Raw genomic sequence first — 18,378 nt, 5'->3', positions numbered from 1 at the left:
CAGGTCATGGTCCCAGGGTCCTGGGATCGAGCCCTGCATCGGGCTCCCTGCTCAGCGGGAAGCCTGCTTCTCCCTCTCCCAGGCCCCTTGCTTGTGTTGCCTCTCTCACTGTGTCTCTCTCTGTCAAATAAATAAAATCTTTAAAAAAATAAATAAAAGAACTAGCTATAAAGGGGCCCCTGGGTGGCTCATTCGGTTAAGCATCTGACTCTTAGCTCAGCTCAGGTCTTGATCTCAGGGTCCTGAGTCCAAGCCCCACATTGGGCTCCACACTAGGCATGAAGTCTACTTTAAAAAAAATTTTTTTATTTAAAAATAAAAGACCTAGCTATAGACTCCAAAGAAATGAGCAAATTTTCATATCCAATTTCCCCCAACTCCTGCCTCCCCTCCTCCCACTGCCTCCCCACCTCTTCCTTCCCCCACCCCATTCCAGCCCCCTCCCTCCAGACGTTCCTGCCGCTCTAACCTGAGACAGAGGCTGCCTACTAGACACAAACCAAGAGCAAGTAAGATCTAGGCTCCCCAGTCCCAGCCACACCCACCCCTTCCAAATGCCAGTCTCCGAGGGACCCACACTGTCACCATGTCTCTCCCCAGCCGCCAGATTGGAATCGGAACCAGACTTCCCAGCCTTTGCCAAAGGCAAGAGGAGCACAGAGATGACCCAACTGAGAGCTGAGACAGGGGAGGGACAGAGGGCCCTGGAGCTGGTGGTACTGGCTGCCTTCAGCAGGCATTGGCCATTGAGCCCTGGGCACCAGCTTCTCAGAATCCACGCCCCCACCACCACCACACACACGTTTTCATCATGGAAAATCCCGTGGGGAGGGTGAGGGAGGGCAGGAGGGAGTGTAAGGAAGTGCTCAATACTAGAGAACACTGGTGAATCTGAGAATGGGAATAGATTGAGAGTTTCTAGAAAGATATCCCTTACCTCTTCCTTCCCCTCCAGAGTGACTCAAATTACCCCAGGACCCATTCGTTTCTATCCAGCTCCAGATCCCGACACTGCATAAGAAAGGAATGGTAGAGGGACACCTGGGTGGCTCAGTCGTTAAGCGTCTGCCTTCAGCTCAGGTCATGATCCCAGGGTCCTGGGATGGAGCTCAGCGGGAAGCCTGCTTCTCCCTCTCCCACTCCCCCCGCTTATGTTCCCTCTCTCGCTGTGCTGTCTCTGTCAAATAAATCTTTAAAAAAAAAAAAAAAGCGGGGGGGACGGTAGACCACAGACTGAACTTCCACCTCCACTGGAAAACCTGGGACTTGAGTTAAATATGAGGAAGACTTTGATAGGCTCAGGGAGTGGGAACGACCACCCAGGTCCAGCTCCAAAGCCGAGGAGGGGATGGGCTGACTGAAGCTGCTTAGGGGGTGGGAGCTTGAACTTGACGTGGAGGTCCTCAGCTATTGAGTCCTTAGGGGAGAAGAGGTGGCCAGGACGTCTCTTCCCCTGCGGCAGAGGACTAGGGAAGGGTGCCCAGCGACTGGGGACACCAGGGACAGCAGGCATCTTCACCTGAATCTGGCGCCCCATGGGTCGGTGGTGCTAGCCCCACCAGGCCGGGCCGCGGGTGGGCCCCGACTTTGGGGTCAGGCTCGATCCCGATCCTCTCCAGGGGAGGGGCGACTGAGAGAGGCCGCGGCAGCTCTCTGCAGCGTTTCTAATGCCTTCTGGACCTGTGACCACTTTTTCTTCTACGTCTGTCTGGCTCCTGTGTTCTGTTTTGCTCTTTTGCTGCGTCCTGCCGGGTAGTCTCTCCGGCCTCGGAGACTTTCCCGTCCGTGCGTCCTCCATGTCCGCCTCCTCACGCCCTCCCCAGCCCGGTCTCTTCCTGTCTCCGAGCGCCCCTCTGCCAGTCTCCGCGTCCCTCCTCGCCCTGAGCCCCCGGAACGTGCGCCCGCAGAAGGTGGGGAGAACTAGAGGGAGAAGGAGGAGGCCGAGGGGCGGGGAGCGGGGGAACGTGGGGATTGGAGCCGGCAGGAGGGAGGAGAGCAGCGCGGGAGGGAGCGAGGGCGGGCGCGGGGCGCGGCGGGCGCGGGAGGGAGCCCGGCCGAGCGCGGCGCCCGCTCCCGCCTCCTCCACCTCCTCCGCGTCGGCTCGGCGCGGGCCCGGCAGCATGGGCTGGCCCGGGGGCTCCCCCTGCTGCTGCCCCGCCCCGGCGCGCCCCCGCCCCTCCGGGCGCCCCCCGCAGGTGAGTGGCCGCGCGGCGCGGGGCGGGAGGGCGGCGGCCGGTGCGTCACGGCGGCCGGGCGGGGCCGGGGCCGGTCGCCAGGGGGCGCGGGGCGGCGCGGGGCCGTGGGGCCGCGAGACGGCCGCTCTCGAGGCTGGGGCCGGGGGCCGGGGCGCGGGCGGGCGGCGGGAAGCCGGGAAGGGGACCAGGGGGCGGGGCACGGCCCGCGGTCACACTGCCGTCCCGCCCTCGCGCGTCCTGGGGCTCACGTTAACCCCCACACGCGGGCCGGGGACCTGGGCGGGAACTGGCGGCCGCACTCCGGCCTGGCCCGGGAGAGTGTGTGCGAGGGTTTTCCTTTTCTACTTCACTTCTGGGGAGACTGAGGTTCGATTTTCCCTTCCCCACTCCTCGGCCTCCCTTCGGCTTCTCCCCTCATTTCTCCAGATCCCTCTGGGCGCACTCATATATGCCGCCTCTCCTCCCTCTCTCCTTCCCCGGGCCTCACCCCTCCTCCGCGGCTGGGCTCCCAGCCTCTCATCCAACCACAGCTATTTCCAGGAAGGGGGAGTGTGGGAGGAGGGGTTTCTCCAAACAAACCCAAGGCTTCGGAGTGAGAGGGGGCCAGGCTGGGGGAGAGACTGACAGGCTCCCGGAATGTCCCAGGCAGGAGGAGGGCGAGGGTCCTAGGGGGTCTAGCCATGTCTTCCAGCCCTGCCCTGGTGAGCTTCTTTTCCTCTCAACTCTGGCTCTCCCATCTCCATCTCACTTCAGAGGTGCCCCAGGGAGTGGGGAGAGAGACTCAAAGCCATGCTTCCCTGGCCACCCAACACAGGGGTTAGTCGGTCCCCCAGAGGGAACTACCAGGTGAGGGGACCTTTCAGCCCCTCTGGGGCCAGCAGGTGTAGAAAGAATGCTGGAGGGGTCCTGGTCAAGGTGCGTGCAACAGGAGCAGAGAAAGGCCACCCCAACCTACCCACCCACCCTAGTGCTCCTCCCCGCAGCTTGGCTGTGAACTGGACCGGGCCAGACCCAGTTGTCCACACTGGCCAGGGGCCTGGAATGCCCTGGGACCCAGCCAGGGTTGATGGGATGGGAGTGGGTTGCAAAACCAGTGCCCCTCTCCAGTTACACGCTAGGGGCCCAAGCCTGGCCACAGAGCTACCTCCCTGGCCAAGGTACTCTGGGGACAGACTTCCTGACCTGGAAGGAGGATTAGAGCTTCAAAGGCGAAGCCTCAGCCCAGGCCCATGCCAGGCAGGTCCAAAGAAGTGTCCCGAGTGGGCTCTCATAAGGGGGGCTCATCTCAGAGAAGGCAGGATTAGACCAGTCCCTTGGGCATGAAGGAGGGAGAGGCAACTGTAAGGACCTGCTGGGAGAAGCCTGAGCTCTGGTACATTCAGTAAATACCACGCAAATGAGGGGAGGCACATTTGCACATTCTTTCAAGTGACAGCTCCAGCCGGTCAAAGGGCTGCTGTCCAAGGCTTAGGGCTGAGGACCCCTGGCCCTTAACCCCATATATTTTTGGAAGATCAGCCCCCCCCCCAACTTCCAAGGCCCCAATCCACCTCCTTCCCTTGACTCTCGGGACAGGAAGTTGGCCATGTTCCCAGGAGGGAGGCAGGAGGCCCACGGAGGGGGGTGGAGTATGTGTTGGGAGGGGGGCCTCCTGTCCAGTCCTTAGGCCCTGGGACAGCTGCTGAGGAAGGAGAGCAGAGCTAGGAGAGCCATGAAGGTAGTACTCAGCCTGGGGCGGGGGGGGGGGGGGGGGGGGGGGGGGCGCAAGACAGGGCCCAGCCCTAGGGCCTGGGTGGAGGACCAACATAGCAGGGCTGCGAAGAGGGGCTAGGGATCTGGGAGGTCTGGCTGGAAGAAGCCAAGGAATGGGGGTGCGAGGGAGTGGGGGGTGGGCGACAGGAATGTCAGGAGCAGAGCTGCTGGGGTGCTCTCAGGAGAAAGGCCTCAAACGCCCTGGGCTGGAGCGGGAGAATGGATCACTCCTGTGGGCAGAACAATCTTGTGGCTGGAATCGGGCCTTTCAGCGTGTATGGGAGGGAAGGGGGAGGCAGTGCGTGTGCTCTCCTTTTCCTACTTCACCACCAGTGAAACTGAGGCAGGAAGCTGGCCCTCCGTTTATTTTCCCTGCCCCTCAGGATACACTCCTGATTCTGGGCTGGCAGGAGCAGTGTGATTCCCATCTCCCCCTTCCTCCCCACCCGAGGTCGCCTGACAGCCTGAGAGTTCAGGCTGGGAGGCGGGCCTGGCCAGGGACACAGTGTTCCCCACTGGCCCTTGAGCCCTGCCCTGAGACCTAAATCCCCACCCCGCCCCCACCCCACCCCACCGGGGGCTGGATCTCAGGATCCTTGCAGATCCCTGGATAGGGTGGATCCCAGGGCATGGGGCAGCGCCAGAGCCAGGGGGCTGGGGGGGCCAAAGATCCTGGGCTGACACTCCCAGCAGGGTAGATCCTGGGAATCTGATCTCCTGGCCTCCCCCACATCCTCCCCCCCCCACCACTTCCTGGAGCAGCGACCTGCCCCTTTCCCGCCTGCACTCCCCTCCACTTCCAGGGCTGGGCTTCTCCTCACACCAGCCAGACAGTCTACCCTCCACCCAGGGGAAGCAGCTGCCTCCGCCAGGCTGCTTCCAGGAAGCCCCGGGCCAGGCCCCAGCATTGTTCAGGCTCGCAGTCGGCACCCCAGGCAGCCGGACATCATGAAGTCCAGCGGCCCCGTGGAGAGGCTGCTCAGAGCCCTGGGGAGGAGGGACAGCAGCCGGGCCAGCAGCAGGGTAGGAGTGCCCCCCGGCTGGGCAGAGGAGGGGCAGGGGAGGCGGTGTGGGCAGTGGGGGAGGGGACCAGCACTGGGCCAGACCCTCTTCCCCCTGCCCCGCATGCCCTCACTACTCTGCCTCTCCCCGGAGGGGCCGGGGCTGTGGTGTGAGCCACAGAAGTTCGGATTAGGGCAGAACCTGGTGTCTACTTTGACTCCCCCAACTTCCTTGCCCTAATTCAGGCCAACCCTGGGGATCCTCGCCCCCAAACCTGCACTCAGGTGTATATACTGCATGGTAGCACTTTTCCAGGTACCACCCCGGCGCCCCGGAGCAGGGCTGAGAGATCAGGCCCCTTCCCTGAGCTAAGAAGTTTGGGAGAAATGGGGTGGAAGTGGCAAAGGGAGGGGGGCGGTGGCCAGGTCTCAAAAGTGCTTTAGACACTGGGGCTTTGCTTTCCCCTGACATCATCTGTGCATGCTGTTAATGCCAAAATGCACCCAGTTTTCCTAATAGGTCCGGCAAGGTTGGTCCACAGAGTTCAGGTGGGGTTTAATCCAGCTGCTTCAGGACAGCCAAGAGACCAAAAGTGCTGCCCGGGTCTCCAGGATGGGGGGCCTGGAGGCCTTCACTCCATTTCCCCATATTTTCTCAGCCTTACCCCAAAAGCAGCAGCTCAGGGCAACATGAGACAATATTATTGGGGTGGGGGGGCGGGCAGGAACTTGAACTCCTGAGGGAGGAGCAACATGGGTAAAAGGGAGAGGAGGCATATAGTCCCCAGAGAGGATGAGTGAGGTGAACCCACAGTGGGAGGGATGGGACTGGGGGCCATGATGGGGCATCCCTGCCTCACTGCACTCTGGGTAGGGAGGGGCCTAACAGGGCATCTGGTCCACCTCGTCTCCCATCCCATGCTGGAGTCCCACTTGAACCTCCTCAAGTGACAGGGTGCTCACTACATCCACAAGTAGCAAGACAGCTAACTGTTTCCCTCCATGTCATGCCTCCGTCTGCCTGTCCCTCCAGCGTTACCACCCCCTCCTTACACAGTTGCTGCCTGCCGCCTCAATGCACAATGAGTAAACATGTTGTTCTGACAGTAGTGGGAGGAGGGCGTGTCAGCTGTCCGGAGCGTGGGGGCAGCAGGAGCCAGGGGGGTAGGACGGGCTGAGGCCACTCCTGTCAGGTCAGTCTGGGCGTTGCGTGACTGACATCCTACATTCCTGTCTGGATCCCCTCCTGCTCACTCTCCACAGGGACCTTCATCTGGGGAGGCCATCTGGGAGGAGAAACAGGGAGCCCTTACAGAGGAAAGTCAGAGGGCACCCCCAAACCAGGAGGAAAGCCCTAGCGCTTGGGGAGGCAGTGACCACAAGGGTTCCACACCCCAGGGCCACAGGAAGGGCCTGAGTGATTCCTCAGAGAAGAGGTGACCCGGCTGGGGTGACGCAAGGCGGCAGTTTCCACACACCATCAAGGACAGGCCCCACACCAGCCCAGATACAGGTGTGGCCAAGTGTGTCTTAGTGTGGGGGCTTTAGCAGGACGGAGGAAGAAAGAAACCAGTGCAGCGCTAAGACCCTGGCCCAGTCCCAGAGACGGGCCCGCTGAGAACTGACACCTCTCTGTCGGCGTGTCCCTCCACCCCTAGCCTAGGAAAGCTGAGCCACACAGCTTCCGGGAGAAGGTATTCCGGAAGAAGCCACCAGTCTGTGCAGTGTGTAAGGTGACCATCGATGGGACTGGCGTCTCATGCAGAGGTGAGATGCCCCGTCCTGTGGCTGAGAGCCTCCGCCCAGCACCACTTGTGCACACAACTCCCGTGGGCAGACTCATGGAAATCACAATGAGCCTGCTGCCCCTGGACTGGGCAACATGGGAGCCAAGAGGCAGCTGCCTCCCCTCCAAACAGCCCTTGCTCCCAGTGACAGACACTACCCCCCCACCCCACCCCCACAACCCAGGAGACCCACTACTCCCCGCCCTCCCTCCCTCCTCACCCCCACCCACCCAAGGACGTTAGCCTTGGCTGGCTCCCTCCCTGGCCTGGGCAGTACTACCCCACTGCCATATGCTTCCCTTGAACTGCCCCTGCCCGCCCCCCCCCCCCCCCTCCATCTCAACACACTCTCGGAAGTCCCAAGATCTGGTCCTAGGGCCTGGGGAAATGGGGGGAGGACTACCCCTTCCACTGCCCACAAAAGGCCCCTGCTAACCTCTCTCTTCTCCGCACCATCCCTCTCTAGTTTGCAAGGTGGCAACACACAGAAAATGTGAAGCAAAGGTGGGTGCTTGATTGGGGGAGGGGAACTAGAGTCCCTTGCTCTGAAACAGGCTTCTCCAGCCACACTGGCATCATCCCTCCACCCCTCTCATCACTGGGGAACCCCTGCTGGGGTGGGAGAGGGTGCTGTACTGGGCCCTTTAAGAACCACCCTACTCCACCCCCTGCAGGGCTGGCCCAGGCCGGTGGACAGGAGACAGCGTTTGTCTTGGTGCCGTGCCCAGGCTGCAGCTGGCGAGAGGGTGGGGGTGGGGAAGAGGAGGAGAATGAGGAGGAGGAAGGGTGGGGTGGGTGGGGGGGGGGAGCAGGATTTCAAAGACTGGGCAGCCGGATGGGCTGTGCCTTCCCTCTGGGGAAGGGTCCTCAGGATGCCTGGGGTGGGTCTCGTCCTGGGCCCTGGAAAAGGCCGGGCAGAAGGTACAAGAGAGCGCCACTGTCCACTGGGGACCTGAGACAGCCCCATCTCTGAGGAGGTTCCCCGGTCCTCATTCTGCAGTGCGGGGGGTCCCAGGGCTTGGAGTTGGCCTGGGGGAGCTGTGTGCCCAGGGGCGGGGTCTCCCGGTGAAAGAGGCCAGTGTCCGTTCCTGGCCATGGCCTGCCTACATGGCTCTATATATAACTCCTGCCCCGCAGCTGGATGAATGGGGGTCTGTGTGGGCAGGGGGCCGGGAGCCAAGAGCAACAAGTGGGGGGCCCAGGGGTGGGGGACCGAGAGGCCAGAGGGGGAGGCTCCCTTAAATAGAGGAACCTCCGCTGGAGTGTGCGCCCATCTGCTGAAAGCCCCTCCACCTTGCTGAAGCTGAGGGGTAGCCCCATCCTCAAGCCCAGGAGGGTCCATTGCCCCAGGAGCTCAGTCCCTCACTCGGTCTCCTTCCAGGTGACTTCGTCCTGTCAGGCCTTGCCTCCTGCGGAGCTGGTGAGTGTGCTCTGAGATGCAGTGGGGGAGGCAAGGAACCTGGCTGAGGTGTCCAAAGGTCTGGTGGCCACAGAGAGGGCCCCCAGGAGGTTACCTTGAATGGACTGCTCTGGGTGTTGGTCATCCTGAGGGAGAGGGAAAAAAATGAGCCCTCTGCTCTTCTTGCCCTCGGGCCTGCTGGAGGTTAGGACTCCTCTCCCCTCGCCCAGTCCAGCCCCCACAGGGACACTGTCGTGCCCTCTCCACCATCCCCAGGCACAGACTGGTCCCTGCCCCCGCCCTAACCCCTCCCTTTTCCTTCTCCATCTCCCTCTAGCGGAGAAACACGGCCCCTGTGAGGCGCATAGAGCACCTGGTAAGTGATGCTGGAGGAGGGGGCCAAGCAGGTAGCTCTGGGAGTAAGGACCTAGGTTTCGGCTGAGGACAAAAGTTCAGGGGACTCTGGAGCGGGGTGCCTAGACTGGGGGGCACCCAAACATGTGCACTGTCTCCTCTCATCCACCAGGGATCCACCAAGTCTCTGAACCACTCAAAGCAGCGCAGCACTCTGCCCAGGTAAGTGAGGGCGCCGGGGTGGTCCCCCACCTCAGCCCTGCGCAGCGCCCCCCAGCAAAGCTCTCCGGGGCAGCCGCCCGCCCGCCAGCGGCCCCACCTACCCTGGGGACCCAGGAGGCCTCGCCCTCCGCTCCCACCGGCCTCCCCGGGAGCCCCGCCCCCGTGTCTGACGCAGGCTTCGCCCCGTCCCAGGAGCTTCAGCCTGGACCCGCTTATGGAGCGCCGCTGGGACTTGGACCTCACTTACGTGACGGAGCGGATCCTGGCCGCCGCCTTCCCCACGCGGCCCGACGAGCAGCGACACCGGGGCCACCTGCGCGAGCTGGCTCACGTGCTGCAATCCAAGCACCGCGACAAGTACCTGGTGAGGGGCGGGGCCTTCCACTGTGAGCCAGTGACAGGGCTGGGAGACCCAGATGGGCGGAGCTGCTCCCTGACGCCAATCTCGCAGAGGCGCGGCCCGCGGAGGGGCGGGGCCCGGGGGCGGGGCCGCGGGAGCCGATCGGGAACGCCCCCCTTGGGCTGTCACGGCTAGGCCGGGCCCCTAGCGACCTCCTCGTTTGGGAGAAAGACTTTGCTTAGGGTCACGGCAGGGGACAGCCCCTCGCTTCTTGAGGTCACTTCCGTCTAAAACCCCCCTTTACTTGCAGCTCTTCAACCTTTCAGAGAAAAGACATGACTTGACCCGCCTGAACCCCAAGGTAGGAGGGGATTAAAGCCATTAAACTGAACCACCCCCACCCTAGAAGCCCCCAGCCTCCTCGTTATTAATAGTAGCGATGGGCATATCTACTTCACTCTTAAGCACTTTCCCAGATGACTTATTACTTGAGACACCAAAGCATGGTGCAGGAGACATCAACCCATTGTACCGGTGAGGAAAGTGTTGAGGCTGGTTGTCTTGGACAACCAACAGTCCCTTGACCTTGGCCCCGACCGACCCCTACACCTGGTCCCTTTTCCATCCCCACCCATCTCGCTTCGCTTGTGGCCCCCACTGTCAGTTGTACCCCCACGCCCCCCAGGTCCAGGACTTCGGCTGGCCTGAGCTGCATGCGCCCCCCCTGGACAAGCTGTGTTCCATCTGCAAAGCCATGGAGACGTGGCTCAGTGCTGACCCACAGCACGTGGTCGTACTGTACTGCAAGGTGGGCTGGGACCTCGGGTTCACAGGGCTGGGGTGCCCTCAGCCTGGGGCACCAGCTGGCCCTCCATTCCTCTCTCTCTATCCTCAGGGGAGCAAGGGCAAGCTCGGGGTCATCGTCTCTGCCTACATGCACTACAGCAAGATCTCTGCAGGGTGAGGCTCCCTGGCCCCTGACTAGCCCCTCCCCCAGTGACCTTGCCTCCAGTTGGCCTTGAGGAGCCCATCTCCCTTGAAGCCCACCTCTGTGTTCAGAGAGCCATTTACTGTCAACTTGGCCTTTCCACCTCCTTTTTCTCACTTGTACTTCACCACGGCTCCCCACAGAGGATTTGTATCAGATCCCTAGGGTTGATGGAACAAAGTGCCACACATTAAGCGGCTTAAGACCACAGAAATTAGTTGCCTCGGTTCTGGAGGCTAGGAGTCTAAACCCGAGGTGTCAGCAGGGCTGAACCCCCACCGAGACTCTGGGTAGAACCCTTCCTCTAGCTTCTGGTGGTGACCAGCCGTCCTCGGTGTCCCCCGGCTTGCCACTGCGTCGCTCCAGCTCTGCCTCGGTCGTCACGTGGCTTTCTTCCTGTGTGTGTCTGTCTGTCTCTTCTCTTCTTCTAAGGACACCAATCATATTGGATTAAGGGCTCATCCCTACTCCAGTATAACATCTTAACTAATTCCATCTGCAACGACCCTATTTTCAAATAAGGTCACATCCTGAGGTACATATCTTTTGGGGAGACACAATTCAACCCATAACATGGTCTTATTGCCCCCATTTTGCAGTGGAGGAAACTAAAAACTCAGGGAACGCTGGCCTGAGGTCCAACAACTAGTAAAGTGACTGTCTGTGGGGTTTCTAGTCCTCTTCGTCACCACTCTGGGCTTCCTCTAGACTCGGGGGGATCACACGTCTCCTCCCTCCCCTGGGGCTTAGGGGCGGGAAGCCTGGATGGATCCCAGCCCCTGATCCCCCACACTGGCCCTGTGGTCCCCAGGGCAGACCAGGCACTGGCCACGCTTACCATGAGGAAGTTCTGCGAGGACAAGGTGGCCGCGGAGCTGCAGCCCTCCCAGCGCCGGTGAGCAGCCTGGGTGGGGATGGGCCGCAGGAGCGGCTCCCTCCATGGCCGCCAAGGCCAAGATTCTCTCGTTTATACAGCACACCTTAATGGAGCACCTTCTGTGTGTCAGGCACTGGACCAAATGCTAAGAATTCAGAACAAACCAGGTCCCTGCTCTCACGGAGCTTGTGATAAAGAGAGACTTACAGGACAGTCAGACCCCATCTCTATCATGGGAAGCAGAGATCTGGGGGGAAGAGCATTCTAGGCAGAGGGGCCAGCAAGTACACATCTCAGAGACAGCAAGAGGGACTGAGGTTAGATGTGAAGAAGAATTTTCTGGTGAGCTGGAGGATGGGAGGGAAGTGCTAAGAAGAGCAGGCCTTCCGGGCGGGGGCGGGGGGGGGGGGGGGCGGGCGGTGTGCATAGTAGAAATGATACAAAGGGAACCCCCGGAGGAAGGGGCTTATGTTCTCACTGACACTCGCCCCACCAGATATATCAGCTACTTCAGCGGCCTCCTGTCTGGCTCCATCAGAATGAACAGCAGCCCTCTCTTCCTGCACTACGTCCTCGTGCCCGTGCTGCCAGCCTTTGAACCAGGCACAGGTGAGTCTGCCGGGGTGTGCTGCACAGGGAGGACCGTCCCCCACCCCCTCCATTCAGCGCGCCTCACGTGCCTCCTCCTTCCTGCGCCTCCAGGCTTCCAGCCCTTCCTCAAGATCTACCAGTCCATGCAGCTGGTCTACACATCTGGAATCTAGTGAGTGCTCTCTTCCCAGGCCCCTGCTCCCTGCAGTCCTGTTCCTCCAGCCTCCCCAGACACCTGGGCCTCCCGCTCCTGCCACTGCACCCAGAAACGTATGCTGTCGTGGGGTCCGTCTTACAGACAGAGAGGCTGATGCTCAACTAAAGGCCTCTCACTCAGGGCTCAGACTCCAGTTTCCTAACTCCCTCCTGACCCTTCCTACCCTACCTACCCCCACCCCAGCCCAAGTGCCTCTGGTTCAGCCTCTGCTCATCCTCTCTTCCTCAGTCACATTGCAGGCCCTGGGCCCCAGCAGCTTTGCATCAGCCTGGAGCCAGCCCTCCTCCTCAAAGGCGATGTCATGGTGAGGGGGCCATCCTGGGAAGGGGGGTGCAAGGGGTAGTGGTGTATCCCACCAGCTGCACAGTCTCTGGTGAGTCATCAGTTCAAGGCAGACTGGAGGGCGGAAGGCTAGTCCCCGGGCGGGGGAAGTCACCTTGAGGTGAGGCCCGGCAGAGCTGCGGCCAGACAGTCCCCAGGATGGAAGCACAGAGGAGGCGTCAGTAGACAGGAGGGCCTGACCCGTGGTCTCCCTTCCCTCCTCCAGGTGACCTGCTATCACAAGGGTGGCCGGGGGACAGACCGGACCCTGGTGTTCCGAGTCCAGTTCCACACATGCACCATCCACGGGCCGCGGCTCACTTTCCCCAAGGACCAGCTGGACGAGGCCTGGGCTGGTGAGTTGGAGACAGATGTGGTGGCTGGAGCCCAGGTGAGGGCCGGCAGGGGGCCTGGCTCCTCACTGTCCACTCCCCGCAGATGAGAGGTTCCCCTTCCAAGCCTCAGTGGAGTTCGTCTTCTCCTCCAGCCCCGAAAAGATTAAAGGTAAGAGCCAAACCTTGGGGGAGGGCTAAAGGTTGTGTCCCTGCTCCCCAACACCTGGGTGGCCCTTCGGCAGGCAACACCCCACGGAATGAGCCTTCGGTCTCTGTTGACTACAACACCGCAGAGCCTGCCGTGCGCTGGGACTCCTATGAGAACTTCAATCAGCACCATGAGGACAGTGTGGACGGTGCGTGGGGCAGGCCCAGGGGTGGTGGTAGGTGTAGGTTTGGGGGGGCACACTCCTTCCTCCCAGGCAGAATCCCCCTCCTGAGAAACACCCCTGAGCCACAGTCTCCTGCACTGTCCCCTCTCATTAACTCTCTCTCTCTCCCCCTTCTCCCTGCTTGCCCTCCCTCCCTGGCCCTCTCCCCACTCAGGCTCCCCGACCCACACCCAGGGACCTCTGGATGGCAGTCCTTATGCCCAGGTGCAGCGGACCCCCCGCCAGACCCCGCCAGCGCCCTCTCCAGAGCCACCTCCACCCCCCATGCTCTCTGTCAGCAGCGACTCTGGCCATTCGTCCACGCTGACCACAGAGCCCGCTGCTGAGTCCCCTGGGCGGCCGCCCCCGACGGCTGCCGAGCGGCAGGAGCTAGATCGCCTCCTGGGAGGCTGTGGAGTGGCCGGTGGGGGCCGGGGAGCTGGCCGTGAGACGGCCATCCTAGATGACGAGGAGCAGCCCCCCGCGGGCGGAGGCCCGCACCTCGGAATGTACTCGGGCCACAGACCTGGCCTCAGCCGCCACTGCTCCTGCCGCCAGGGCTACCGGGAGCCCTGCGGGGTCCCCAACGGGGGCTACTACCGGCCGGAGGGAACCCTAGAGAGGCGGCGGCTGGCCTATGGGGGCTACGAGGGGCACCCCCCAGGCTATGCCGAGGCGTCTGTGGAGAAGAGGCGCCTCTGCCGATCACTGTCTGAGGGGCCGTATCCCTACCCCCCCGAGCTGGGGAAACCAGCCAATGCGGACTTCGGCTACCGGGCCCCGGGCTACCGGGAGGTGGTGATCCTGGAGGACGCAGGGCTGCCTGCGCTCTGCTCGTGCCCCGCCTGTGAGAAGCTGGCGCTGCCCACTGCGGCCCTATATGGGCTGCGGCTGGAGAGGGAGGCTGGAGAGGGGTGGCCGGGCGAGGCCGGCAAGCCTCTCCTGCACCCGGTGCGGCCAGGCCATCCACTGCCCCTGCTGGTACCTGCCTGCGGGCATCACCATGGCCCGCTGCCCGACTACAGCTGCCTGAAGCCGCCCAAGGCGGGCGAGGACGGGCACGAAGCCTGCTCCTATGGTGTGTGCCCTGAGGGCAGGTATGGGCACCCAGGGTACCCTGCCCTGGTGACCTACGGCTATGGAGGAGCAGTTCCCAGTTACTGCCCAGCGTATGGCCGAGTGCCCCATAGCTGTGGCTCTCCGGCTGAGGGCAGAGGGTACTCCAGTTCTGGCGCCCACTCCCCACGGGCCGGCTCCATATCCCCAGGCAGCCCACCCTACCCACAGTCCAGGAAGCTGAGCTACGAGATCCCTGCGGAGGAGGGAGGGGACAGGTACCCAATGCCGGGGCACCTGGTCCCAGCGGGACCCTTGGCATCTGCAGGTGAGGGCGCTGGGGTAGGGAGTGCCTAGGGAAGAGGAGGGTTCTGGAAGATGGTGGGGAAGGTGCAGAGTGAGAGAGCGCTAAGCTGGACAGAAGGGACTTCTGGCTCACAGCCCCTGTTCTCACCTTCCCCACAGAGTCACCTGAGCCAGCGTCCTGGAGGGAGGGCCCAAGCGGGCACAGCACCCTGCCTCGGTCTCCCCGTGATGCTCCGTGCAGTGCCTCTTCTGAGCTGTCTGGGCCCTCCACACCCCTGCACACCAGCAGCCCAGTGCAGGGCAAGGAAAGGTACGCGGTGGGGCTGGGGCTGTCCAGGCACCGAGGCAGCCTGCAAGCTGGGGGGTGGGGGCGGCTCACACAGGGACTCTGCAGCCCTACTAACCTACTCACCACCGGCCCACCCTCCCCAACTGCAGCACCCGACGGCAGGACACCACGTCCCCCACCTTGGTGCCCACTCAGAGACTAAGTCCTGGCGAGGCCTTGCCATCCACTCCCCAGGGAGGCGCTGAAAAGGCTCCCGAGCTGCCAGCAAGAAGCGGGCTGGAGCTTCCGGCCCCTAGCCCCTTCTCCCCCACCTCCCCCCCCAGGTCACCCAATGACTGGCCTCAGGAGAAGAGCCCGGGGAGCCGCTCGGACAGTGCCAGTCCGAGGGGCCCCGTGCCCACCTCGCTGCCTGGCCTCCGCCATGCCCCCTGGCAGGGCCTACGAGATCCCCCAGATAGTCCAGATGGGTCCCCCCTCACTCCTGTGCCTACCCAGATGCCCTGGCTCGTGGCCAGCTCAGAGCCACCCCAGAGCTCACCCACACCTGCCTTCCCCGTGGCTGCCTCCTATGACATCAATGGCCCCACCCAGCCCCCACTTCCCGAGAAACGCCACTTGCTGGGACCTGGGCAACAGCCAGGACCCTGGGGCTCAGAGCAGGCATCACCACCAGCCAGAGGCACCAGTCACCATGTCACCTTTGCACCTCTGCTCCCGGATAATGTCCCCCAATCCCCAGGTATAAAGGCCTTGAGGAGGGTGGGACCCCCTTGTGAGAACCTGTCTCCCAAGGAGGGGCATGGCATGGGCACTGGGAAGCACTGGGGCCAAGCTCGGTCCCTCCCTGTCCTAGAGCCCCCTATGCACGAGAGCCAAAGCAATGTCAAGTTCGTCCAGGATACGTCCAAGTTCTGGTACAAACCACACCTGTCCCGTGACCAAGGTGAGAAGCCAGCCTGCCCCTCCCCTCCTGCCCTCCTGGACCCCGTCTTGGCTTAAGAACCCATCCTTGGTGCCTCCTCCCTGTCTCAGCAGGTTTACCTGGGCTGTCTCTCACTAGCAGGTGGTTCTGGGTTTGGGCCCAAGGAGGTTTAGACTCAACACTGTCAATGCCCTTTTTAACTCTAAAGTTCCATCCCCAGGTGCCCCAAAACACCACAGCCTTTAGGGTGAGAGGCCTAGGGACCTTGGGTAGCAGAGGTAGAGAGGGGCTACATGGGGCTCAATCAGCCACTGTGAAAACTCCCACCTCCTCCCAGCCATTGCTCTGCTGAAGGACAAGGATCCTGGGGCCTTCCTGATCAGGGACAGTCATTCATTCCAAGGAGCCTATGGGCTGGCCCTCAAAGTGGCCACACCTCCACCCAGCGCCCAGCCCTGTAAAGGTACAGAATGCCCAAATGAGGGAGAAGGGGAGTGGAGTCGGGGGAGGTACCAGGGGCAAGACAAGGTGGGGTGGGCCATGGCCCTTCTTGGTGGGGAGAGGCAGGAAGTGACCTCTCCAGCTCTGGAAAGAATCCCAGCAGGGGAGAAAGCTGGGACCTAGAATCTGGTAAGGCCATCCTCCCCCCTCCCCTCAGGGGACCCTTTGGAACAGCTGGTCCGCCATTTTCTCATTGAAACTGGGCCCAAAGGAGTGAAGATCAAGGGCTGTCCCAGTGAGCCCTACTTTGGTGAGTAGCAGAGGCCGAGGAGGTTACAGTGGGTTGGTTTAGGGGGGGCCAAAGGGTCTCAGGAGTGTGGAGGGAGAGCTGGGGATATCTGGGGGCACCTCATGGCTTCTCTCACCTCTCCCTGCAGGCAGCCTATCCGCCCTGGTCTCCCAGCACTCCATCTCCCCACTGTCCCTGCCCTGCTGCCTGCGCATTCCCAACAAAGGTGGGTGTCTTGTGCTCTGTCCTCCCACTTCTCCTCCTCACCCACTGCAGCCCAAGGCAGCATCCCCAAGTCCTGGCTCCCAGCCTGCCTTCCCTTGGGACAACAAAGAGTTCTCCAGTGCCTAGGGAATGGGGCTCCCTGCTGACCTTCCCTGTTGGCCCTCACTTCCCTCAGATCCTCTAGAGGAGACCCCAGAGGCCCCGGTGCCCGCCAACATGAGCACAGCAGCAGACCTCCTCCGTCAGGGTGCCGGTAGGGACCTCCCCCTCCCTTCTTCCCTGCCCCTGGGCACCAGGTGGGGCGCTACACATGCAGGCGGGAGGCACTGAAAGGCCTGGAGGTGGGCAGGCCCTATTTGTAGTGCCGGTGGGAAAGGGGGTCTTCAGTCTAGGACCCCAAAGTCATGAACATGAAAATCTTGGTGGGGGTGGGGGAAGGCCTTGTTAGCATGCAGATTCTTGGGCCCCTTTCCAGCATTTCTGTCGATCTGGGAGAGTTGTAGAATCTGCCTTTTTAACAGGTGACCTGTGATTCCGATGACTTTTGAGCAGTGGTAGTGGGAGAAAGGGCAAGAGCTGGGTGTGTGGAGAGATAGGGAAAGATAGATCTGGGTGCTGGTGAAGCTGGTGCTTTCCTCCAGCCCTCTCCTGCTTCCTAGCCTGCAGTGTGCTCTACCTGACCTCCGTGGAGACAGAGTCACTGACGGGCCCCCAGGCGGTGGCCCGGGCCAGCTCGGCAGCTCTGAGCTGCAGCCCCCGGCCCACCCCAGCCATCATCCACTTCAAGGTCTCGGCCCAGGGCATTACACTGACAGACAACCAAAGGAAGTGAGTATGTACGCCAAACTCCCTGGGGGCCCTGGGGATCCCCGTTTCTGGCTGTGACTTTCCCCATGATCCTCCTCGAAGGCTCTTCTTTCGCCGCCATTACCCAGTGAACAGCATCACCTTCTCCAGCACTGATCCTCAGGACCGGAGGTGAGCCTCCCTCCTGACCCTTGGCTCCCACAGCCCCACAATCCCGTCAGGCCCTGCAGACCGGGCAGTCCCCTGCCCCAGCCCTCCTTCAGTAGCTAGACCCTGGGTGCAATTCTTCACGGTTCTTCTCTTTCTGCAGATGGGCCAACCCCGACGGGACCACCTCCAAGTAAGCCTCCCCCACAAGTACCACCCCTTCCCTCCATGGGTCTGAGGCACTGCCCTTCCTCCCCAACCCTGGCCCTGCAGTCTTTTTGTGGAAGGGATGTTGAGCCCCCTCCTCCCCACCCTGCCTTTGTACCCCTAGGATCTTTGGTTTCGTGGCCAAGAAGCCGGGAAGCCCCTGGGAGAACGTGTGTCACCTCTTTGCAGAGCTTGACCCAGATCAGCCTGCAGGCGCCATTGTCACCTTCATCACCAAAGTCCTCCTGGGACAGAGAAAGTGAAGGCAGGCCACAAGCTCAGAGCCCACGTTAACACCGCGCACCTCTCAGCACCCCACAGTCCTCACTTCCCCTGGCCTAGGCCCAGGAGACCCAGGAACCAGCCCCCTAGTGGGCATTAGCCTGTGCCACTGCTCTCCTTCCCTGCCCCCAGCCTGCTAAGCCAACTGGGTAGGCCCGCGAGATGACTTTGCACGTGATCAGATGGCAGAGATGGGTGTGTGAAGGGTGAGGAGGCAACAGCAGGTGAACCCTGGAGGGGATGTGGACAGCCCCAGCTGCAAAACATCAGCCCTGGAGGGGAAACAGGGCCTGCCAGCTCCAGCCAGCTGCAGGTCCCAGCCCGGAAGGAAGAGGGGGAAGAGGTATGGGGAGCAAGGCACTCCCTCCCCTGCCTCCCCCTCTGAGCAGAGAGATCAGAGTGGGATCACATGAATGGGGGGAAAAAAAGAGTCTATTTTTGTCTAATAATAAAGAATTTCTATAACATTACTTCAGAGTTGAAGTCGAACCTTGTTCACGAGGTCAAAGCCTTGTGTCTCCCAGGACATACCTGTATTTCTTGGGGGCATCCCAGGCCCACAGCCAGGTCTACGGAACACACGCCATCCCCATCCTGGGCCTCATACTGGTCCAAGTCCAAGCTGCCTCAGCTGCCCCCACCTCTAGCCCTGTCCCT

The 18,378-nt window shown here is 61.9% G+C and overlaps 1 protein-coding gene across 5 annotated transcripts; it reads left to right on the top strand.

Annotated features, from left to right (window-relative positions):
* Positions 1-2,020: 2,020 nt before the first annotated feature.
* On the top strand, positions 2,021-18,191 carry TNS2 (tensin 2). Of its 5 annotated transcripts, none has more exons than XM_073881944.1 (29): positions 2,021-2,195; positions 6,607-6,715; positions 7,202-7,239; positions 8,117-8,155; positions 8,472-8,510; positions 8,661-8,710; positions 8,903-9,074; positions 9,361-9,411; positions 9,736-9,858; positions 9,946-10,010; positions 10,850-10,933; positions 11,412-11,524; positions 11,618-11,678; positions 11,952-12,027; positions 12,271-12,400; positions 12,483-12,548; positions 12,622-12,735; positions 12,926-14,134; positions 14,272-14,422; positions 14,551-15,140; positions 15,255-15,344; positions 15,661-15,786; positions 15,982-16,074; positions 16,202-16,279; positions 16,454-16,531; positions 16,938-17,106; positions 17,188-17,256; positions 17,396-17,425; positions 17,564-18,191. In XM_073881944.1, exons 1-29 carry the CDS (start codon positions 2,121-2,123, stop codon positions 17,700-17,702), a joined length of 4,227 nt encoding a protein of 1,408 aa, XP_073738045.1. In that variant the 5' UTR covers positions 2,021-2,120; the 3' UTR covers positions 17,703-18,191. The 5 variants fall into 5 exon arrangements, with proteins under 5 accessions (XP_073738045.1, XP_073738047.1, XP_073738046.1 ...); XM_073881946.1 differs by lacking the exon at positions 2,021-2,195 and adding an exon at positions 3,859-3,912; XM_025882943.2 differs by lacking the exon at positions 2,021-2,195 and adding an exon at positions 4,670-4,970.
* Positions 18,192-18,378: the final 187 nt, after the last annotated feature.

Source organism: Callorhinus ursinus, unplaced genomic scaffold, assembly GCF_003265705.2.
Source record: "Callorhinus ursinus isolate GAN/ISIS: 27379988/994484 unplaced genomic scaffold, GSC_fseal_2.0 scaffold44, whole genome shotgun sequence".
NCBI lineage: Eukaryota > Metazoa > Chordata > Mammalia > Carnivora > Otariidae > Callorhinus > Callorhinus ursinus.
This window is presented reverse-complemented; position numbering and strand designations above follow the sequence as displayed.